Source organism: Strix uralensis, chromosome Z, assembly GCF_047716275.1.
Source record: "Strix uralensis isolate ZFMK-TIS-50842 chromosome Z, bStrUra1, whole genome shotgun sequence".
Classification (NCBI taxonomy): Eukaryota; Metazoa; Chordata; class Aves; order Strigiformes; family Strigidae; genus Strix; species Strix uralensis.
In genome coordinates, this window is record NC_134012.1 from 6,753,867 (window position 1) to 6,778,064 (window position 24,198).

Here is a 24,198-nt window from a genome sequence, read left to right on the forward strand (position 1 = left end):
AGCCAATGAGAGCCGCGCTCGCCCTTCCGACCCGCCTCCCCCCGGCCGCTCCCGCCAATCGCGACCCCTCCTATCGCCGGCTGCCAATCCCGTCCGTGGCCCCGCCCATGCCCCGGAGGGGGCGTGGCCCCGGGCGCTCTTCCGCCCCGCCGCCGCCCGCCGGAAGTGTGATGTGGCCGCGAGCGTGTCGCCATGGTAAGCGTGGGGCGGCGGGCGGGCGGGGGGCGCCTGCTCCGCTCCGGGGTCGCCGTGGGACCGGCCCCGCTCCCCTCCCGCCGGTGCTGCCGGTTTCTGCGCCTCCTGGCCAGCCGCGTCTCTGTCGAGAGACGCTTCCCGGGCCCAGGGACCCCCCCGGGGCCTCTCACATCCCACCCGGGCCTTTGAACCTCCTCAGAGGCTGAGACCCCCACCCCGCCGCGGGGGAACGGGCCCGGCCTAGTTCTAGCGTGAAGCCTTGCTTAGCAGTCGGCCCAGCAGGAACGCAAACCGGGCGTGTCTGCGCCCCCATGGTCCCTTTCCCGCCCCCCAGCCTGACACCTCTTCCATCTGTACGGCCTAGCCCGGGTTTTCTGCAGGGCAGCGTCCTTCCTCTGGCCTCGGTGCATTGTCTGTCAGGATAGTGTTTCTGTCTCTTCTGACCGCCTGATTTAATGGGTATGGTGATTGACGTCTTGCTTCTTGAGCAGTAAGCTGAATCCTGACTGCCATTCTCATTTTTCGGGAGTAGCATCAGAGGCCTGGGTCCGTTTGCTAATGAAAAGTATGAATGGTGGATATAAATTTGACCTAGGGGCTTATTATTATTGCCACTTATGTTTTCTGTGGTTCCTGCCTTTTTTTCATTCTCCATACAGAGAATATAAATGGAAGATTTGAATTTGGGTAAAAGCTGTGCCATGAAATAATTTTGTCAGCTAAGGCTTTATATGAGCAGCGTAGATACATGATTTTAAAATTAAAAGGAAAAACAAAGAAATAGCAACAAGTAGAAGTGGTTTCCCTGTACAAATAATGGTTTGTATGTAACATTTACTTCACACAGAATTATTTTAAGATGAGCATTTTCAAAATCTTTCTTAGAATGGTTTGGGTTGGAAGGGACCTTTAGAGATCACCTAGTCCCTCCTCTGCCAGGGACATCTTCCACTAGATCAGATTCCTCAAAGCCCCATCCAACCTGACCTTGACAGGTTATCCATTACCAGTGATGTATGCAGTACAACTTCACTGAATCGTTTTGTACTTCCCACATATTTATTAAAAGATTAATATCTCTTGAACTGTCTTATGGTTCAGTTCAAAAAAAAGTTCCTAGGCTCCAGATCTTGTCACCAGCAGGAAATTACTGGAAGTTGCTCACCTGAGTATTTTTTGGCAGATCTTTTAGGTGAACCTGTTCTAATCTGTGGCTTCAAGCAGTGAACAAAGGGTTTCCATGATAAGAGACATAAACTATCTCAGAAGATCTAAAACACACATACAGAAAACAAGAGACAAAAGAGAAGTGAATACCTCACCTCTAATCAGTACCTTGGAAATGTAGATACTATAGAAGTACAACATCACCTTGCTGTTTTTCATAGTACTTAAAAGGATTTGAGACTAGGAGAAAGGCAAGAGAACCGTGATGATCAGTGAGACATTTACAGTGGTGAGTTTAGCACTTAAATACAACACTAATGTTTATATCTAGCAAAAAGATTATGGCAAGTGTATGAGATCTTGCGAGAATATTTTTTTCTCTGCTTGTCCATGTTGCTTGTTAGAGGTTATTCTGTGTGCTTCCAGAAATCTGAAGACAGACAGAATCTTTCAGTGACATTTTTCTTGTGATTCTATGTCAAAGGAGTTGAAAATAAGATTCCTCAGTCTTGGGGTGTTTGAATTTCCTCAAGAAAAACAGTGACCCTCGTGTCATATCCAGGAGTTTGGATTCTCCATGATGGTGTCATGGCTCCTCAATAAGAACATTGTTGTCTTGTGGGATTAACAGTCATGATCTGCAGTTACTGACACTTTCTTTTGAGTTCACACTTGACTCTTGAGATAGGAAACAGCTGCTGTCTGTGTATCATCAAATGGAGGAGAGTAGAGTTACACCTCCAATTAGTTTTCTTTCTCCAAAGAAAATGAGCTGCAACTGTGGCAAGCCAGTAGCTTTGTGAATAGCATAATTTTTGAAGCATAATTTCCAAAGGACATTATCCCTTGGAAATTTCCATCCCATTGTCTCCCAGGCTTCCTTACCACATCCTTACTAAGCAAGTCAAAACTTTTGCTGGGTGAACAACCAGCTGCTGCCAAACAGAATATATATAAGCTGGCTTCTTTCTGTCTTCTTTTATGTGAAAGCACAACTTGTGTTTATTTTTTTCCTGTTCACTGCCAGTGGGTAGAAGAAAAAAAAATCTATTTTAACTTCAGCCATCTTTGAAAGCAGGTACAAGCTGCTCAGTGGATTAAAAAGTTACTGGAAACAGAAAGGATAACACTCTAATGACAGAGCTGCTTAATTTATTTAGAAGCAGAATATGTAGTTTACTGACTTTCACAAATCATTGTCAGTGTATCCTGTCAACTGTTGAAATTTTATATCTGAAAGCTCAACAAAACTTCCTAGTGGGGTTGAAAAATTGCCACACACATGTGGTGCAGTGAGCAGGAAGAGGGAAGAAACCTCAAGTAACATTAAAATGAACGATGAGCCTCTCACCTGCTGAAGGGTGGTCTGCACTTTGTAGCAAAAATGAGCAATTGCAGCAAAACATGAGTACACATTAAAAAAAAAATCTTAGTAGACATGTTTTGTGTCTGTGATTGCAATTCGGTGATGAATAAAACAAAGAATTGCAGAAAACTTCACAAAGATGGCTTCTTTCCCTTCACCCTCTGGTTAGGAGTGACCTTGAGCCTTGTATTACTGCAGAAAAAATGATTTGGGAACCTTCCATGAGGACAAACGTTTCTGTCACAATCTTTGTTCCTGTCTTAGAATGGTGTTTATAGAAGGAAGGGGAATTGCTCATATAACCCATTGTAAAAACATTTATTAGTAAATACTGATCCAAACCAAGCTCTCAGATATAAACATATCAGAATTGGAGATGATGTTCAGCAAAAGAGCTTTGAGGAGTCTTCAAGTACAAAGTTTTGTGTTTGGCTTATTAAAAGTTACAAGGAGGAATCAATCCTGATTCAAATTTGCCAATAGCTTTGTTTTTATCATGGCCTGAAGGTAGATAGGATTAAAAACATCTCCTAGGTTATCTTACAGTCTTAAGGTGTCTTTGTATTGTGAATTTATCTTGGAATGATGGACAGCTTTTTGCCTCTCAGTATTATAATGCCATCAGGCATTGAATTTTTTGGATAAGAAGCAATTAGAGTTTCAGGGAGTTACAGCTGCAGTAACAATTTTTTCATGTGATAAAGGCTTTGCTACCCAGCTAATCTGATTTTGCTGGGGATCTGAGGATTTTACGCCAAAACTGTAAGGCAAGAAGATGCTTTTCCACCAGTCATGCAACATGCAACTTGTGTCCCTGTACCTGACACTAGCAGACCCCTGTGGCAGCTCTGCCACGACCCTAGCAGTAGGAGCAAACATTGTTAATTGAGAACAAGGCAAGAAGGATTTGCTCTCTGGGTGCCTTTCCTCCTGTCAGAGAATTGAAAAGGAGAGAGGAAGGAGAACTAGGAGATACAGTATGGCTAGGTAGGGACAGTGAAGTATGGTTTCTACACTGGTATTGATGCTTAGTAAATCTCATGACATCTATAAATGCACTTGTAAATAGTAATGCTGTTGTGGAGTAGGCATGTTGTGAGTTACTACTTGAAGTGTTCAGTATAGAGACTTCTGTGTCAGTTTACAAGATGATATGAAAATATGGCCTCAGTATTTTGCTTCTGTGATTATAGAACAGAGAAAACTGTTTCTTTTGACATTGCAAGATTAATCTCTTGATTTGATCTGGGTGCAGTGAGTCTACTTTTACAAATTTTACCACATACCTAAATAGTCCAGAATGCCAGCAGTTGTGAGAAACCATTTGTCTGCTGAGTGCCAAACAGTTCTTACTAAACATCTTTGGCATTCTGTCCACTATCAAACATATTCATTTTATTCAGTAGTAGCATGAGAAGCGGGGATCGCATTTTTCCACAGTCAGTCGAAATTAATGGGCTGATAATACATTGTAGATTTTCCACTCATGATCCAAACTCTAAGTTGAACAAAAAAGGAAGTTATCATAAAACAGTCAATGTCACAATTTAGTTTTTTTGATTGGCTGCACCATTTGACACCATGCACATCCACTGTGATAGCTACAGTGTTGAATACATTTTTCTGCTGATCCACAGGGCTTGGTGTTCAACTCACCTAAGTTTTCATTTTCAACATTGTGACCAGGGAAGAAAGGTGAAAACAGCTGGCATGTTGTTAAAAATGTTACCTGCCTTACAGATGCTAAGAATTCAAACCACGTACCTGAGCTCTGCCAAATAAGAGACCATGCCCAGAGCCATGGGACAGAGAGACTTAGCAGAACTTTTCATTATTTCTTGACTATGTTTTTTCCTGATAGAGAAGTATTTGTTTTTCATGTTTTAAAGAGATGGTTCTACTACTAACAACAAAAAAAGTATATAGATAGTATACATAAAATGTTATTAACTTTTTTGAATTCTTAGGTAAATTGAAAGATAAGCTTTTTGTGCAGCCTTTAGAGCAGAAAGAACATATTATACCTTTACTGCATGCAGCAACTTCTTAGGCTTTTTGTAAGGATGTTGAGGAATGCAGTTCAGCTTTGAATTGTACAAGCTTTCTGTGAGGATAAGAGACATTCAGAGAAATAGAAGGCATGTGGTTTTTTCCTGTTATGCTATGGACCCAATCTCTAGTTTTTGATTCTTGCTTCTGAGTTTGGTAACCATACCAAACTCACAAGCATGACATTATTTTTCTTAAAATTATCAAACGCTGGCAGATAGAATGTTAGCTGTATCACAAATGTCGAAGTATTCAATACAACAAAGCAAAAATATTTCAGCATCTTCCTTTTTGAGAACTTTGACTTTCTTCCATGTCCATGTTCAAATTCCTGTAGCACCATCTGTTACAAACTCATGCTTTTTGCACACTGCTTTTATTAGAGTAAGGATGTCATCTGATTCAAAATGTGCTGGCATGTTAGAATGACTTTTACCTCTTCCATTCACACACACAGTTTTTACTGTTTCTTAAGATTCTCTAGTAAATTTAAGGTAAACAAACTAAGCAGTGTGGTCTGCAACTTCAGAAGGGAGAGTTAGCTAGTTTGACAGAAACTATGGTGCTTGGTTATCAAAAGCACAAGACTGATACAAGTTTATGATTAGGCATACTTCAGTGAACAGCAAGAGAAGCCAGAACTTAATCATTATGGGAGATGATGTCTTTTTCTTTACATGGGTAATTTTTCTCCTTCTGTTTGACTACACTCCAGAAATCTCTAATGCACAGGTTTTTAGGGCAGAAGCGAGAGAGCTGCAAACCAAGATTTATGTCCTTTTATAAGAGCTCTGTGTCAATGGCTGAATATCACCTACTCCATTCATAGTTCCATTACGTTCCTTGTTACTCTGGACAATATACTTAACTTCAGCATTCTAAAATGAGGATTATGAAAATTATTCCTATTATCTAATGGTGGAAGTGAGTAGAGAAAAAGTCTCTGTAAAATTGAAAACTATATAATCTGCAAAGATGACATGGAGGAAGAGATATCTTAAGCTTTTACTGCCGCATCTAACACAAGTCTGTGTTTGTTGAGTAAATATATGGACATATACACCTGTGTGTTACAGTAACCCTGATAAAAAAGCTTTCACTTTTTCACTTTGTTTTTTATTGTAAGATTTTTGGTGAAATGCTGCAACTGCTAGCTGCTCACACCAAAAGTTCAGTTTTGGTACTGCAGTCTAGGTATTGGGGCAAAGAAGAAGGAATTCAAGTGATCATAGAATTTCAACATCGACACCTTGAGGTGTCATTTCAGTGTTGTTCTGTGGATTTGAGTTTCAGTAAAAAAACTAAATGTGTTAAAGTCAAGAGAGCTTTTGCAGGAGAGGACAACTGTTCCCATCTGTTAATTCATTGTCTAATTGTTTAAAGAGATTGGTTATGTTTTAAACAGATGTATTATGCTTCTCAGTCAACTGAAGAGTACTTGTTAGTTACTATGTACTGTACTTGCCATTTAAATTGGACAACATTGTACAGAAATGTCTAGGGGAAAGATTCCTTATTACTCTAATCAAGCCTTAGCCTAAATTTTATGACTGCAAAACCACATATATTTTACACAGAACTTTGAATATTTTAGACAGAAATGTGAATGAGCATTAAATATTGTACTTAAATTACTTGGAAACTGAATACTGGGGTGAACGTGCAGTGAACTTACAGTAAAAACCCTATTCATGTTGGAGCAACCAATAACTGCTAACTGGATGGTATTTGGATACTTAGTAAGCACAAACTAGTTTTGTCTAAACACCTCTTGCTTAAAACAGTGTAGTTTTTCTAATAATCACTTCAAATTTAACTGATTTGCAAGTTTTGTATTTTTCTTATAGTTCTAATTAGCATGCCTCTTTTACAAATGCTTATTTTCTATTCATTTTTATCAGATTATATTTGGCAGCAGTGGGAAAACAAATTGTTCCTGAATAAATTGGAATATAATATAATTATATGCATGCTTTAATTAATTTTTAGCAATGGCTTTGGCCTTCAGGTTGGGAGTAATCCTACATGTTTCATTTCCTATTATTTTTTTCAATATTATACTCCTAAAAATTAGATTGAGGCCAGGGAAATAAGTATTGCAGTACCTAATGGAAACCTTAGATAATAAGCATTTTCTTTTTCAGCTTTTTAAGGATCTCTTCATTAACATTTCATAGATTGATTTCACTTTGATTTGAAGCCTACATTACTACTTTAGTGCAGGCTTTTTTACATTGTTATCCGCTCTTGCTTAACCACAGTTTTACTACAGCATGAGCTCTTGCTTGTATTTTCATACAAGAAAGACAGCAAAGTGATTGGATATCAGCATTCATTTCTTTGGTTCCAGAGAGCATAATCATCTATCAGTTTTATAATGTTGAAGAGGAAAAAAGAAAACTGTTCTAGAAAGATTGTATATTCTGGAGCATATTACACAAGCATGGGTATAATTTCTTTAGAATATTCAAATAATTTATCTGTGTTTGCCCACAATAAATTGATTATTATAATAGTATCCATGGGGCACAGTTTAACAACTTGCTGGCACTATTATGGCCTCTCTTATAGCGTGCACAGATGAAAACTATGGTCACGCTGCAGTCAGAGATAGAGTAATCATTTTGTAAATACTGAAAGTCTAGGGAAGATTAAGATTTGGTTTCAGTGGTAAGTCTGTTGAGATAAACAGGGAATGCGTTTATTTGAGGCTTTCTACCAACCCAAGGGGACTTGGTGTGGGGTTTATGTTCTCCTCCTTCATGATTTTTTTTCCCTTAGAACAGTCATATTGGGTGGTTTATTTCATTTTAAAGTATATGAGGCAAGGGGAGATTCAGTGAGTCCTTCCACGACACATATAGTTGCATCAAAACTTACAATGTAATTTAGTATAGTGCTACCCAAGGGTTCTGTCATTAAGTGGTTCATAATTCTGTGGTGCTGTTTGCAAAGACATGGAACAGAACAGTATCTGAGAATGTAGCAGTGATGAAGCAAATAAAGAATATAGAGGTAGATATATTATGGTCTATGGCAGTTACTTTCTGCGTAGAATAAAGTTTAGGATCAGTGCATCTGTTATGGCTGTGCTGATGCTGAATACACATTTACCAGTGATCACTAAAACTTCAGGCAGTCATCTGAGTGTGCCCTTCCTTTCAGCACATTGAATTGAATACTTTTATAAAGTGCAAAAGTTGTTGATAACCAGAACTCTGAGCTGCCTCTTTTTTTCTTTTTTTCTTTTTTTTTTTTTTCTCCTTCTCCCCAAGTGTAGTGAATTTAATGCTGACTAAATTGCAGGAGTGACAACATTGTCTATAAGGTTGACAGGGGCTGTGCAAATGTTGTGGCCCATCAGGACTCCCTTTCTCAGCCACATATGAAATTTTTCACTCTAAATCAACACTTTCTAAAGTATAGTAAACTTTAGTTTGTAGCTTAGTATATTAAAGTTTTATTACCACATACTGTTCCACAGATTTCTTTTTACTCCATCCACAAGCTCCTCCTTCCCTCTTTCCTCACCCCAGAAAAAGGAGCTGTCGCACCATCTTCCAACGCTGTGTTGTACCAGACTCACTGCTGGGGTCTTCCAGAGGCAACTGGAGACCATTTCTTTCCTTATAACTCCCTGTTTTGCCCCAGTATCCTCTGTGCCAACAGCTATGCTGTTCAGATGTGGACCTGGATGGGAACACATTCAAATGTGTCTAGCTGTAATGTTTGTCTTCTAACTACCATATATTCGCATGAGTATTTCTAATACATGCCACCACTGCCAATCTGAACACAAGAACTTTTAGAGTATTCATTATTTATTTCTATGGTGTATTATCTGGAATTACTCTTACAAAGATACAATATGATCAGGGAAATAATATTGAGGCATTTTTTTAAAGTCTAATTTTGGTAAGGATTTAAAAGAGCCTTTGGGCATGTAGCTCTCAAAGCTAAAATCCATGGTCTTAAATTTCTAAAGACTAATGAAAAAACTTGCTCTTGCAAGTTCTGCTGAATACAATGCCTCATTAGTGCTGCAGGTGATGTGATAGTGTTCCACAGCTACCTGGAGACAGCCCAGTGGAGAGGGAGGGGGTGAAAAAGTGTAATTACTTAAGTAACACAGAATGTAACTACTAAGGTGTTTCCACCATAACAGAAATGTGCCAAATGCATATGTAAAAAATTTCAATGTATATAATTAAAGCTGTAGCTTGCACTGGCTAATTATTTTCTGCTCATTTTTTTCTGCATTTGCAATCTGAGTCTTGGGAAGTTAGTTGTGTTTTCACCAGCATGTGGACACAGTCTAAAAGATAGCATCTATTTCTCCATGTGTTGAAATTTCTTTATAATGGGAATGAGGTTCACAGGGTCTACATTAAGCCAGTCGGCACGTTTGAAAAATTCCAATTAATTACTTCTGGATCAGAGGAACACAGTTTAACTAAATGAACTGCAACCCACCTACATTACAACATTTTCCAAATAGCTTGGTATGTGAATGCAGTATTTTTTAAAAAGATTCCGAGTAATGGATGACTCTTACAGTAGCTTTTAATTACATCAGTACAGGCAGCTGGGTGTAAAACACCCTTTGTAAATTCAGCTGGGCTATAAGAATTACTTCAGATTTGAAATGTGAAGCCATCTACTTCAGAAATAAATTTTTATTTCCAGTTTAAAATTGTAAACAAATTTTAAAATATGCATGTCTGTCCTTTTAAAGTGACTGTGTAGATAAATGTGCAATTCAGAGCACATTTCAGTGGGGTGGCATCTGTAATTACAGTGGTGCCCTACGCTGCATATCTGGAGAAACACATGAGGAGCCCAACAAAGAACAATTATATACTGCCCCTATTGATTGACTAATAACACATTTCATGAGTATACATTTACAATCTGTGCTTAAGAGGAAGCAAGTGTGCCCTTCTGCCATTTTTGTATGTTGAGGTACCCGATACCGCCAGCCTTCTTGGGAAGCAGCTGCAGGAGAAAGCTTGCAGGAATTCATGGGAACCGAGCTCTGGCAGGCACTGCACTGTGAGATGTGGAGAGCAGCTGTCTCTCCCAGAGGACTGATCAAATTAATCAGTTGATAGGGAGTATCTGGCTTTGCTGAGAGGCAGCCATTCCTGGATCCGGCCCTGTCATGTTCCTAGACCCACAGGAGCCAAGAGATGCTGCCTCGCTAGGTCCTAAAAGTTGCCTCTGAGGGGGAATTGAGAATTTCCTTGTGGTCTGAAGTTGGCAAAAGCTTGTGCCTAGTACAAAGGCAAGAGTCTACTTATAATGATGGGCAGTGTTTTGTCCTTTGTGAATAATCTGTCCATTATTTATGACATGGTAGAAGAGAAATGGTGACTCGGCTAGCTGAGCTAAAATACTAAACTAAACATGATTTAGCAAATGCTGTGGCTCAGGAGAAGAGCAGGTAGCCTCACCTGGAGGACCTTGAGGGCTGGCTTTGGGTATTGGATCACTGCTCCACTCATGTAATGTCCCCTCTCCATGTTCTCTGTCATCACAGAGACGTTTCTGCGTGTCAGCTGCTGTATATAGTTGCCATTCACTCTGTTACTTTTCTCCACTGCCTGCCTTCTCTCTGAATCCTAATAATCACATTTTCACCCTGCCCCTTTGTTGTCTCTCAGGAGGGTGTCATAGAAAATGCGTGAGGAATGAGGGGACTGGCTTAGGAATTTTGCTCCTGCAGAAGGATGGCTCATGCAAGAGGGCTCCTGCTTGGAGCAGAAGGGGAGAGTGACACACCCACTCCAACAGCTAATGCTGCCTTTGAGGGCAAGGATGCTGAAATATCTCATACAGGTCACAGAGGCAGAATTGTTCATTTGCCCCTTGAGCCGCTACGCTGTTCTTTCTTAACGAGTAGCTCCCCACCCATGCATGGCCTGTTGGACCCCGTTAATTTAGCCATTTAAATTAGTTTGTGTATCTAGTCCTGTCTAATGCATGTATTCAGGCTGGCAGTTGTATGTATGTTCCAGTATTGCTTCATGTGATTCATTAAGACTTCTACATAAGATTGTATTTTTTCTTTTTGTTACAATGTTTTAGATCCCAGTGTCAAAAGGATCACAGATGTTCTAATGGCTTTGCCTTCAAGAGAGCTTCTCTTTTTTCTCTCTTAATTTGCTATACTGCAATACTGAACTGAAATATGGTGATTCTCTTTTATAATTCTCCTTAACCATTTAGAGAAATTTGATTATCAGAGCTTCAAAACATTAGAATTTTGTGACATAGGAAGGAAGTGCACTTAGATCAAAAGAAATGTGTCTCAGGCTGTAGAAATGGAGCTCTGATGTTCTCTTAAATCCCACCAGGTTCTGCTTGAAGAAGGAAACTACAATGTAATATCTCTTCATAAGTGATAAATGTTTACACTTAATTAAAGACTACTACTCAGCCTTCTGGAAAAAAATTTGAGATACTTAGACACAAATTTGTCAGAACTCCAGAATGAAAAGTGAATTTATTGTATTTGCTCTTCCATTTTTTTTGGAGTTCAGATGAAATAGGATTTTCAAATTAGGGTAGGTGAGCAAAGAGAAAATAAGGCTATTTGAAGTAAACAGTAAAACTGCAGCTTCATGTAGCTGGATTATTTTCACACTGTAAGAAGAATCTGAGTCTCAGATTTGGGGCTAATTATTAGAAGCTACGAATCACAAAGACTGATAGGCAAATATTTCTACAAAAAATTCCAGTGAACCTATTGGGGGGAAAAAAAAAAATGTTGCTAGTGCATTATTTATTGGAATGGTGATGTGGCTCTTGCTGGAAATCAGCATGAGCCATCTTTCTTCCAGATTTGGTACTTGGCTATGAAGTTACAGCAGTCCTTCATGAGTACCTTCTCTCCCCCCTTAACGTTTGTATTTCTGGAAAAGATTGCTTCACATAAGCAATGATAGTTGTTTATAAGTTAATGATTAAGGAACATGTTGGCCACACAAGGCTCAGACTGCAGTTAAAAAAATATGTTTGAGAGATGCACTTACTGCATTTTACTAATATTTTAAACTAGCAAATAGCCCGATATTTTAGCAGTTTCTCAAGAATTGTGTCTTTGTACTGCTAGTAGGCAAATTAGTATCAAACAATGGAACTTTATTTCTCCATCCTAAGACAAGTCCTCTGTTTGTCCCGCATTTTCCATGTAATTAGCACTTTTAAAAAGGTATTTACAGTAAAGATGTTTTAAATTCAAAATAAAAACGTGATTTGAAAATAAAATTAATCCGTTATCTTTTTGTAGTTCAGGTGGGCTTAATTGTATGTATTTCTACAAATCTGTTGAATTTTGGGCATAGTCTTCATAAAGCGGTATATTAATAATCCTCCTACATATTTCTTGTTATTCTCTGTCTTGGCTGCCACTGGTTTACTTGTCAAATACTCTTCACCTCCACCTTCACCACCACCACCACCGTATTCTATTGATGCAAACCGCAGTTATGCATAGTCTTGGCTGAGAGGGAACATCTGTTTTCTGTAACTCTTAACCTGCTGCTAATGGGTTTCCACAAACTGGCTTTGGAACAGGTGCCTGGGAGCAAAACTGTAAGGTTACCATTTTGCCTGCTGTTTCTTTACCCTTCTTGGGATGGATTGAGAAGGAAAAACTCTGTTCTTCCACCATTGTGTGCAGTGAGCTGTTAAAAGAATTTCTGGCTCACTGGCATTGTAGGTTTCGTTTTTGTTTTTAATGGGAATTGTCTAGGGGATCACCTCTATTTTCTCCAGCTTATACAGTAAGAGGAGTTTTATACTGCAAAGATGTAATTTTTTTCTAATTTTCTTCTGTAGTCTGCCATCTTCAACTTTCAGAGTCTACTGACCGTGATCTTGTTGCTCATATGTACCTGTGCCTACATCAGATCCTTGGCTCCCAGCTTACTGGACAAAAATAAAACTGGGTATGTAGTCTGATCACTTTAAAAATACACAAGCTTGTTTGGTTTTAACTGGAACATTTTAGTATCTTGTAATGGTGTGTGATGATACAAATCCTATTTTGAAAAATTTCTCACTTCTTTAAAAATCTTCATTTTGTATCTTACAATAGAATGCAATAAGATATTTGCAAACACTTAGTTGCAATTTTATAGTAAGAATTTATTAACTAACAAAGCCAGCTAATACTGCTTTATTAGTTATTTTCTAGAATTGCAACTTTCTTGTTAAATGCTTATTAAAGATACAGAAATGAGTGACAGAAAGAAAACCTATTATGTGGCTGTTGCTGTAATGATTTATTTTGATTCTTACGGTGGGTAAGAAAACATTAACAGCAGAAGCTGGCTTTTTGTTCATTTTCAGGATAGGCATTTTGGAGGTACAAGTTTGAAACATAGCTTTAGCAATAATCTGTAACTAAAAATATTTTTTTTTTTTTCAAATAAGCAACACTATCCTTATGTATCGTCTTTTTAAGTCATTGTTTTGTATTCTCTAAGGTGAAGGAATTTGTAGGAGAGTTTTTGAAAGCTTCTACAAAACCTAACATATTTTATTTGTCCTTTTGTCACTGTAACTTCATCTCTCACTTTTATTCCTAAAGCACCATGTGCCTGGGTGACCAATGTTTTTCTCCTTTGTGTTCCCTGTTCTGCTGGAATGCACTTAATGTGGTGGGGCCAATACGGCTGCAAAACAGTTCTTCTCTACCCTGCTCAGCAGCACAATTCTTGGAGTGGTGGGAAATGGGGACAGCCACAGAGCCAAATCTGTGCCTCATGCTGTTAATACCCATTCACCTTTTGGCTTACCAGTTTTCTTTGTGCTACGAAGAGTGTGACTGGATATTGGGTGCAATCAGCAGTATGCAGAAATGTGATTTAAATGCTGCGGTTTTAAAGTAACAATTGGGCAATTTTGACCTAGAAACCACTGAGGCTGTCGATAGTATTTCAGTAATGCTGTCACCCAAGGTTAATACAAAGGAAATAATATTTATAGAAGTAGGAGGTAACTCTAGCTGGTAATGTTTTAGGTGGAAAAAACAGACAGGCTTTTGGGCGCTGGGTGTTTGACTTGTCCACTTTTTCCATTAGATCATTTGCTGTTAAAGAAAATGTTTTTTCCCTAAGTATCTTCTGTCACTTCTGCATTAAATTTTCAGAAAAAGTGTCAAGTTTTGTAGACTCTTGTCACCGAGAACCTTGAGTGTTTCTCTTTTGAAAACCTGTGTTGTAATTAACCTCAGGAATTGCTGTTTTATCACACAAGTTTTCTTCTAGGAGTGTAAGATATCCAGAGTACGCTAGCTTTTTTTTAATTTGGAGTTGTAACATGAAAATACTTGTGTCCTTTCATATGAGGCCATGAGATTACCACTGACATGAGAGATTTCTTATGATAAAAGGAAAGATGGAAAGAAAGGATGACTTCATGAAGGACTTGGCGAGGGGAATTTGAGTGTCTGCTAGTGGAAGATAACACAATAGTCAATGAGGTATACACAGTAAGAAGTAAGAATATTTATTTTACTGATTAAAATTTTAGTGCTGTTCTTGGCAAGGAGTATTTCCTTTAATCTGGAGCTACTCTGTTTATTCTTGAGGCAAATCTGTCTGGAGTACAATAGAACTCTCTTCATAAAATGTTTTCAAAGGGTGCTGACACAGTGGAGGAGTTGGGTGTTTGATCTGTACGTTTGTATTTATATAGATGTTGAACATAGTATTTTATTTTTGTTTTATATATGCGTATGTAGACTGCTTTGTACTGGAGAATAAAACCTTGGCCTGGAAGCAATGAAATTTGTTTCCTGAATGGTAGATGTTTACATGGAGCTCATATGCTGTTAAACCCCTGTCCCTCTTCACTAACATATTCCATGCTCAAATGGAAATGTCTAGACATACTGGATAAAATAAATTCTAGTGATATTTCATTTTACCACAGAGATGATCTTACCTCATTATTCCTGCTCCAAATTAATAGCATAAAAAAGTAGCAATAAAATATTAAAGTGACAGAGAGGAGAAATGTTGGTAGTTATTCACTACATTTCTGAGTGGTAACTTTAGTGAAGATTTAAATCTGTTGATAGCAAGTAAAGAAACATGTTTCTGTTGGTTGAGAGACTGTGTTGCATAGTGATGTCACCCATCCTCATAGCACTGTATTTTATCCTGTTGACTTCTGCCAAAATGTGTCTTTTCCGACCAAGCCAAACAGAATTTTAAACCTTCATTTTCCCCGACACATCTTGAGTGTTTCCATGTGCTTTGTCCTGAGCAATAGCGTTTAAGGTTGGGAAAGCAAGTGGAGATTTACTGTTTCCTGCTAACTAGAGGAGAATGCGTACCACAACATAATTCTCTCCTCCCTGCTAACCAGAAAGATATGTTAGCTTATATGCAGCAGAGATTTCCTTTGACTTGCCATAACCATTGCAGTGGGCTATCTCCCACACTCCCTCCTGCAGTGGCAGCGGGGTTGTCCTGGTAAACACATGGCGGCTGCATCTTGCAGCATTCCCAGTCTAGCAGCCAAAGTCTAAAGCCCCACTAACCCTTTCTCATCTTACTCAGTTTCATTTCTTTGGATTTTTTGTTCTCCAGATAACCAACACCACTTTCATGATCAGTGCTTTTAACATTAACACTAAAAGCCAGGAATATGTAGCAGCTCATTTGAGTTGTGGCTGCCAGAAAACAGTAGGTATGCAAGCCAGACTGACACGTTTCACCTGCGTTAAAACAACAATGAAGATGAAGGGAAGAATAAGGAACAGTGCAATTACTTTCAGTAGTTGCTTCAGGAGGAATTATTTTGGAGCAGATTCATTCAAGGCAGCATCATTTCTGTAATAATCAAACAGGTTTTGACTTGAAGTGGTACATGTTGTGGACATGAGGTGAAGACTAATGGAAAAATTCAGGAGAGCAGACATCCTGCACAGGCTTTTCTTCCAGTGCGAGGTCCCCAGTTCATCAAGAGGCTCTGATTACAGCTGTTTAGAAGGTCCAGATTTCGATTTGCTTTAGCTCAGCAGCAAACTGTGTGGACAAACAGATGTATGTTCCAATAACAGCATAAGCATCTTAAATAGGTACTGTTGTCATCTGTTGGAAGGCTTGTCAGTCCTCACGTCAGTGGTGACTTTATTTGTTACCTGCAGTAAGGGTAGCTGATGAAATCCATATTGTAACTGTTTTGTACCTGCCACATCAGAAGGGAAAATTCATATTTTCACCAAAAAGGGGGTTTTCTAGGGCTAGGAACAATGTACAATACTTCAGTTATAACTTTACATTGTTACACGCAGTTGAAAAAACTCTGAGAAGGCAAAGAAATAACCTTGCTGAGATTGTGAGGCAAATTCAACAGATTTGTAGACTGCCTGAAGGAGTTAATATTCTTTTCCCAGGTAAGGTTCTTCAAATATGCATATGAAAAGGACAGTAATGTTTTATTTCTTTTTGTTCCTGGGCAGGTTTGTGAGAGATGGCAACATGAGATGCTGGGCTGTGGAAGTTTTTGTGTTGGTTTTGCAGCATGCGATCTTTAAATCTTAATTTTACGGAGAGTAACAACAGCTTTGAAAGTCTGAAGTGCCATTCACACAGTACTATGGGGCTGTGTATTTTGCTCTGTAAGATTTACACATGAATGCCTCTTTACCTGCATGCATCTTTAAAAATTAAATAGATGTCTTCAGGTTACTTTATGACCTCGTAGCCTGGAAAAATGTGGTGGTCGACATGCAGGGATTATTACTTCTGCTTGTGGAGCTATATAAAAGCAGAAAGAAATGAGCTTTGACTATATAGAAATACTTTTGGCTTGAGGTAAAACTATCTAAAGCACAGACAAAAAAGCCACTTTTCTAAAAATGAAAATGCTGCAATGTCGTTCACAATAAATTGGTCAGCAAGAGGTACATCGATCAAAAAGCATTTCACTTTGACTTTGAAAACCTCAGTCACTTGCTGCTCTTGGAACATTTGATTCTCACCTGCCCAACACCAGACCTTTGTTTCAAAAATAAAGGGGAGGCTGCTAAATGGAAGGAGGGAGAGATGCTGAATTAAACTAAGATCATAAAAGAGGCCATAAAATATGTAGTGCAGAAATTCTTTTTTTAAAGTGCAGGGTGTGCTGGTTGCTGAAGTATGCAGGAGCAAGTGGCCCAAAACTACCTGTCTGCATTTAAGCAGGAAAAAATGAGGCAATTATCAGAGCCCAAGAAAGGGGGAAGACAGATAATCAAACCATTGTGGGTGGGGGTTCAGAGCACTGTGGGAAAGCACTTGGAGAACTGCCATCACAGCAGGTACAACCCCACAAATAATGTAGGCTGGCGTTACTGCTGATAAACATATCAGAAGAAGGAGGAAAAATAATCAGTTTTTTTCCTAGTCCATAAATCTATAAATAGGCAATATAGTTGAATACAGATGTTTTTACTGCATTGCAACCAGTCATACTATGAAGAAAACCTTCTTGTAAACAAGCTTTCAATGCAGTTTTGACCATCATTTGAAAGGCTGAAATTGAACTGGCTTTTAGTTGAGGATGCTTCAGTATTCTTCCCATCTTCCTCCTCAGATTCTAAAGCAGTCCCTGCTCTTGTTCCTCTTGAGCAGTCAGTGTGAGGTTATTTTAATTACACAGAGAAATTACAAATTTGTGGCATACATACTTGTATATTCCTTTAAACGTGCTCTGAATAGTTGAATCCTGCTTTTCCTCTTTGTTATTTCACTTGTGAGAGTTAATGTCCTGGGCAAGCAGCATTAAGAGAGACATGAGAAAGGTAAACCTTGGTAAAAGAGTAAAAGCAAACCTGAAAAATTGTTTTCTTATTTATTTCAGTGCAAGTATTCTATATCAGATTGCACCTATGAGTATGCTTTTCTGGAAAAGGCATTTTTATCTACTATTGCTAAGGGAAATACAAAAGAGACTACAAAGCATTAAAGTACTCAGGTTTATCCTACATACCTGTAGGAATACTTGCTTCAAAATCTTAACATTAAAGGTTTCCCATATACAATGACGTGGAGAGCTGTTGGTATTTCTTACTCCAGTATTTTTCTAGTTCTGTTATTTTCATTACAGAATTTTCTCTCTGGAGTACTTTAATGTAGAATTCTGGTGAAATCTTTAGATTTGGAACACAGGCAATAAATGCATCTTTTTTCTTGTCTTGCATGCAAAAAATCTTGCTAAACTTGGAAAGAGCTTTGCCACTTGTTTAGTTCATAGCCTGTACCCCTCTGTGCAGGTACCAGGTGTTTTCTGATGTCAAGAAGAGTGTTAAGTTGACAAACTACTGTTAATTTGGATTGTTTTAGCATAGAAGAAAAAATTGATTGACTTAAATTATTTTATTAAACCAAGATCTAATGAATTTATTTTATCTTTGCAGACTATTGGGAATATTCTGGAAATGTGCCAGGATTGGTAATATTTTTCTTTTAAATCTTTTAAGAACAGTGCTTTTTCTACAGCATGCATTATTTATTAGGACAGTGTTTCCATGTAGCAATGAAACCCATACTCACACATGGTCTTTAAAAATGCAGGTTTTGCCTCCATGAAATACAAGGGGAGGTGGGGCAGGGTATGACTATCTTTCTTAGCATCATGGAAGCCTGGATTTTCTAATGTCAATTCATATATGTGGTGTCATATTTGCAAAAATATTTTGCACTTTTTACTACATGAAATAATGAAGGGCATACTTCTCAATAACACACAAAGAAATCAGTGATTCCTTATAAACTGCTATTTGAAATTCAAATGGACTACTGACAAAAGCCAGATATTTACCTTATAGTAATAATAAAAAAATGGAATCCTTAACGCAGTAAGGTTCTGTTTAATCACAAATGTCTTTTTGCTGTCCTCTCTTTAGTTAGCTTCTGTGGAGTTTTGAATTACACAAAGCTGTTTATGTCAGGTGGCATCTATATGCAGGCTGATCAGCTCTATCTGATTTTAGACATTTTCCCATAACATTGATATTTATATTTATTTTAATCCTTATTGTGAATTTATTTTGAGAAGGAAATGGGAATGTGCAACAGGAGTTCAGTCTTAGCATTAAGGTATACCCAGGATTTTTAAAAAATTATAAATCCATCATCAAAACAGTCGTCTTCAAACTGCATTGTTAATGCAAAGTAGAAACGCTGAACTTGTAATTCTAGATCTTCCTACTTGTCATTGAACCTAAAGGAAAAATGTATGGTTCCCTTTTCTGCATTCTGAGGCTTTGAAAGGGACATGACATACGTTTTTCAGTTTGTCAAAAAGCATTGTCGCAAACCCCAGTTTTCTGTGAAGACCTGTTGTTAAAATGATTGCAGATATTGTCCTATTTAGATAATAGACATGGCAGAACCCATTTTAGTATTGTAATTGAAGGATACTGTCAAGGCGGCAGCTGTCAGAAATTAATTTTGAGTTATACTGGGAAAAACAGACGTAGAAATTCAGCTGCGTTAAGGTTTGTTGAAGGTTGAAGAGAACACTCTACCTTACGTTAACATCATCTTTTTAGTTAATAAACGCAAACGTATTCTTTTCTATTAGCTATGCACAGAAAACAGTTTAAAAAACTATTTAAAGGAGTACACAAGAGGTTTTATGAGGCCCCTGTCAACTTGATAGAGTTAAGGACTGCAGTTCATCTGGAATATAGTCTTGCTTTGCCATTAACATGTTTGCATTTGCTGCATCCAAGGTAATGCATGCACTCTTGTTTCCCATACTAAACTATTTCCTTTTCTCTTTTTCATGTAAAACACTAATTTCTTTTCAACTTACATCTGTAGTGGTCCAGTTTGACTTTCCTTTAGACTGACAGATGAGAGGGTAGCATCTTAGCATTCCTTCTGTATTTTTCCTCACATAACAGTACCATATCCTCAGTATGGGAAATAGGCTTTGAAGATGATTCCGATCATTTTGTTTGTGTTAATCACAAAGGCATGTAGAAAATGCAGGCTTTTAAAAATGAAAATGCATACTGGTTTCCTTTACATTTAACTTGCCTGGTATGTTTAAACAACCTTTTCACATGTGCATAAGATTTTAATAAACAGCAAGTGGTTACATATTTACAAAATTGTGCAAAATTATGTTTAAGCCTGCCACATGGTTATTTCTCTTTTAAGAAAATTAAGAGCAGGAAAGTATAACCCATATGAAAATTGTAATACTCTAACTGTAGGAGGTGGACTTCCTCAAAAATTTATTTTAAACAGATGTGAAACTGCAGACATTAATTCATTCACTTATTTGAAGTTTAATTAAATATATGCCAGATCATGACAACATCTAGTAATGTCACTGTGGCAGGCACTCCTGCGTATGGGAGGTGTCGCTATAAGTATTTTATTTTTCTTTTTCTGTGGAAAGTTTGTTCCTCCTGTATTTGAAGGTTCTGCTGGTAGAAGACTATTTTTTTCTGAGGGTTACACCTTAATGCTAGACTTGGGAGCCTTGGCAGGTTTTTTTCTTTAATGTGTCTCTGAAAACTGCATCTCAGAAAAGATGGTTTGTCGTAAGACAGAAGACCTTGCACAGGAAAAGGAAATTGAACTCCATTTAAAGTAAACAGCTCCAGCTCTGACTTTATGTTTCTAAATGTGTAAAACCAGGAATCTTCTCCCTTTAAAGAGTCAGTGCTCTCTTAACACTTCCTGACAGTTTTGTAGGCTGGATGTACCATCCAGGGGACTCTGCTCTCCAGAGAGAAGTCAGTGCATTTGTGAAGAGTAATGCTTAAGTAGAAGAGTAAAAACAGCTGGCTAATTAAATGGAGGAAGTGCCCATGTAAATAGGTAGCCGTCTGATTAATATTACTAATATTCCCCTGATAGTGTGACAGTTCCCTACCTTTATTTGGTGAACAACAGACCTCTGTAACATTTTGTTCTGGACCAAATGGGTGGGAATAGATCTTTCTCAATTGCCTTCACCACCAAATATGAGTGTTACTAGAGTAAGCTTAACTTTCATCCATGGTCTCCCCTGGAAAACTAATTTGAAAGAGTCAGAAGGAGATGTGTCTGTGCAACTTTTGTAATCTGTGGATCATTTTTATCACTAACCTGAAAATCTGTGGACCCAGACCCTCTCCACATGCTAAAAATACTGTGTTTCCCTAGCAAAGAAAAAAACAAGCATCTGGCCATGTCTGGGCTGCTGTGAGCTCCTCAGTCAGTTAGCTGTCTCCTATATGATACCATGCATAAAAGATGCATGCTGCATATAGCAGCTGTCATGGCCAGACACATTGAGGTACACCTCCTCTCAGCTGACACCAAACAGCTTTTGAGCAGCAATAGCCCTTAGCCAGAACTGGGAACAGCGCCAGTAAAAGATTTGGTGTCTTGATCAGTGTTCCAATGCCTGCCTCCTGCCTCTCTTTGTCACTAAGAGATAGCAGCAATTTTTTTTTTTTTTAATGTTTTCCTGGAAACTGCATCTCAGAAAATATGATTTATTGTAAGACAGAAGTCTTGCATTCACCTGTACTTAAACCAAAGAGCTCTGATTCTGTCTTTATGTAGCAATATGTCCTATCCTACATCTTAGTTTCCCAGTCTCATGCATGTTCATCCTCAATACACAATTGTAGTTGTAATAGCATTTCTCCAGCTAGAAATGTTGAACATTAATTTGCATGTGCAATGGGATAATTACCTTGTTAGGCTAGGAGCAGCCTAGATCTGTTTAGTCATGCCTGAATTTTTGTTTGATTTGGGTTTTTTCCCCTCCTCTCAGGTGAACGGAAGAGCCCCTACGTGGCTGTGTGCTGTGTTGTGATGGCCTTCACCATTCTGTTTGTACAGTAGCGACTGGAGAGTGTCCCCTACACCCTACTACCAAACAGCGGAGTGTGGAAGAACTGCTGGCAGGAAGAGATGGGAAGGGGCCATCAAGTTTCCTCTCACACATTTTAGAGCCTGTCTGTAGTGGGCACCCCCTGCTCCTGCAAACAGACCATCATGTACAGTATTAGGGATCATAATGTAACTAACTCCAGATGACATGTGCTTATTAATGTCAAGTCAGTACTGACTCTCCTGATGCAGCTCTTGAAAAGGTGTCTGTTTCAGGGGAGCTTTTCTTAAACCATGCAGTTGAAAAGGCTTTTAATTCTTTATTTGATAGACCGCTAATAAAACTTAAAAATGATAAATCTAGGAATAGCAATAAGACCACTCTTAAAAGAATAAAGAGCATTGTGACTCTAGGATACGTTTATGAAAGTATTTTTAGTTCTTACTGCCTGAACAATTCCTGTCATTTGGTGATAGCTATACTTGCGTACAAAAAATATGACCCCTGGCCTAAGTTACATTCAGCTTTTATTTTCTAAACTTCCAATTCCTCAAATAATCTGTCAGTATTTTTATTGTGGAGGTAAGGTAGGAATAAAGGTGGGGACTGTAGTTGTGATATCTGACTAGCTGCTGAGAAGGCACAGATGTGGGATTTGAGAACCTGGACTGCTCTCTGTAAAATACCATGTGTGTTCATTTTTAGAGATCTAGGTCTCAGGTAAATCATTCCTCAGGATTGTGACCAAAGTATTGTGAGAAAAGGATTCGAAAGGCTCTGCTGCTGTTGTTGTGTGTAATACAAGGTTGCTAAGTCATCTAAGTGAACAGTTAGCTTCATAGTAATCTGCAGATATGGAACTTGCATGTCCCAATGTTCTAAAGGTGAAGAAAACAACTGAATTAGATTACACTCACTATTAATATAAGATTGGATTACTGTCATGGTTTGAGCCCAGAGGGCACCTGAGCACCACACAGCCTCTCACCCACCCCTTCTGCCTCAGAATTGGGAAGGAGAAAATAAATCAAAAGGCTCAGGAATCAAGACAAGGACAGGGAGGGGAGGGTGTGGGTGGCTCACCCATTATGATCATGGGCAAAAGACAGACTTGTTAGGGGAAGAAAAAGAACATCAGTTTAATTCAAGCAAACAACACTTAACAGTGAGAAGCTTTACCACATCTTAAAAACACCTTCCCCCACCCCTCCCTTCTTTGTGGGCTCAGCTTTGCTCCTGATTTCTCTACCTCCTCCCCGCCAGTGCCGCAGGGGGCAGGGAATGGGGGTTGTGGTCAGTCCCACCGCTCCTTCCTCCTCAAGAGGAGGACTCCTCACACTCTTCCCCTGCTCCAGAATGAGGTCCATCCCACAGGAGTCCTCCACAGATTTTCTCCAACATGAGTCATTCCCGAGCTGCTCTGGCGTGGGTCACCCCCACACGCTGCAGCTCTCCCAGCGCTGAACTACAACAGTGGGGGTGCTTCTCCCCTCACAGTCCCGGCCTCCTTCGGGCGCAGCCGCCTGCTCTGCTGTGGGCTCCTCCACGGGCTGCAGGGCGGCATCTGCTCCACCGGTGACCTCCATGGGGGCAGGGGGGTCCAGCCCTCTCACCACGGGATACAGGGGGGTCTCTGCTCCAGCGCATCTCCCCCCCTTCTCCTTCTTTCTTCCCCTGACCTTGGTGTTCGCACAGATGTCTTCCTCCCAGGTTTCTCTTCTTAAATACATTACCCCAGAGGTGCAGCCACCATCACTAATTGGCTTGGCCTTGGCCAGAGGCGGCTCCGACTCAGAGCCAGGGGAGCTTCGAGAAGCTTCTCACAGGGGCCACCGCTGTAGCCCCCTCCCCTGCTACCAAAAACCCCTCCACACACACAAACCCAGCACAATTGCCTTTAGTAATACTTGCCATTAGCATTTATTCTGTAATTTTGCAAACTTTCAGTAAGCTAGTAACTTACTTCAATAGCACCTGACAGGTGTGTTTTCACAACTAAATGACTTTATGTTGACTGCACTAATCATAGATTACCAGGTTGAAAGGGACCTCAAGGATCATCTGGTCCAACCTTTCTTGGCAAAAAAGTTGTCGTCTGTCAGCAGAATTTTTTTGTTCTGAAAAGGTGTGTGATCTGAATGAACTAAGCTGGCAATAAAACACACTGAAAAGGTATGTCACTGTTGTCATTCTTGTTTGAAAAACTCATTTCATAGATTCAGATTACCCTGCATTAGAAAGAAAATTATTATTACTTACTACCTTTGTATTCTCTCACATATACCTGCATATCTAAATCACCATCAAAAGTACTTGTCCAAAACTCTTTTCTAATCAGGAGCCAGGAAAAACACATTTCTCCAATTTAGGCCAAATAAATACCCTTGGCTGTAAAACCAGGCAGGTTCAGAGGAGTACAGAGCAGTATGATGATGACCATACTGTGCACACACAGAAGCCTTAAAATGTGCAGGAAAATCCAAGGAGAGGCAAAATCTATTTCTGTAATTTTAAATGTGGATACTGCTTCAAACATAGTGTCAAAGCAACTAATTTTTGGATTTCAAAGGTGCCAT

The 24,198-nt window shown here is 39.1% G+C and overlaps 1 protein-coding gene across 2 annotated transcripts; it reads left to right on the forward strand.

The window, feature by feature from the left end:
• Positions 1-112: 112 nt before the first annotated feature.
• TMEM167A (transmembrane protein 167A) lies at positions 113-23,797 on the forward strand. Of its 2 annotated transcripts, none has more exons than XM_074855564.1 (4): positions 113-195; positions 12,620-12,729; positions 18,195-18,229; positions 21,563-23,797. In XM_074855564.1, the coding sequence occupies exons 1-4, from the start codon at positions 193-195 to the stop codon at positions 21,631-21,633; spliced, it is 219 nt and encodes a 72-aa protein (XP_074711665.1). In that variant the 5' UTR covers positions 113-192; the 3' UTR covers positions 21,634-23,797. The 2 variants fall into 2 exon arrangements, with proteins under 2 accessions (XP_074711665.1, XP_074711663.1); XM_074855562.1 differs by lacking the exon at positions 113-195 and adding an exon at positions 1,613-1,651.
• Positions 23,798-24,198: the final 401 nt, after the last annotated feature.

What these genes read in the sequence shown, in the direction of transcription:
- TMEM167A (XM_074855562.1), top strand. Translation starts at nt 1,628, where the DNA reads ATGATCAGTGAGACATTTACAGTG. An exon ending in CTGGACAAAAATAAAACTGG is followed by an intron (nt 12,730 to 18,194) that starts GTATGTAGTCTG and finishes TTATCTTTGCAG; the next exon opens with ACTATTGGGAATATTCTGGA. An exon ending in CTGGAAATGTGCCAGGATTG is followed by an intron (nt 18,230 to 21,562) that starts GTAATATTTTTC and finishes CCCTCCTCTCAG; the next exon opens with GTGAACGGAAGAGCCCCTAC.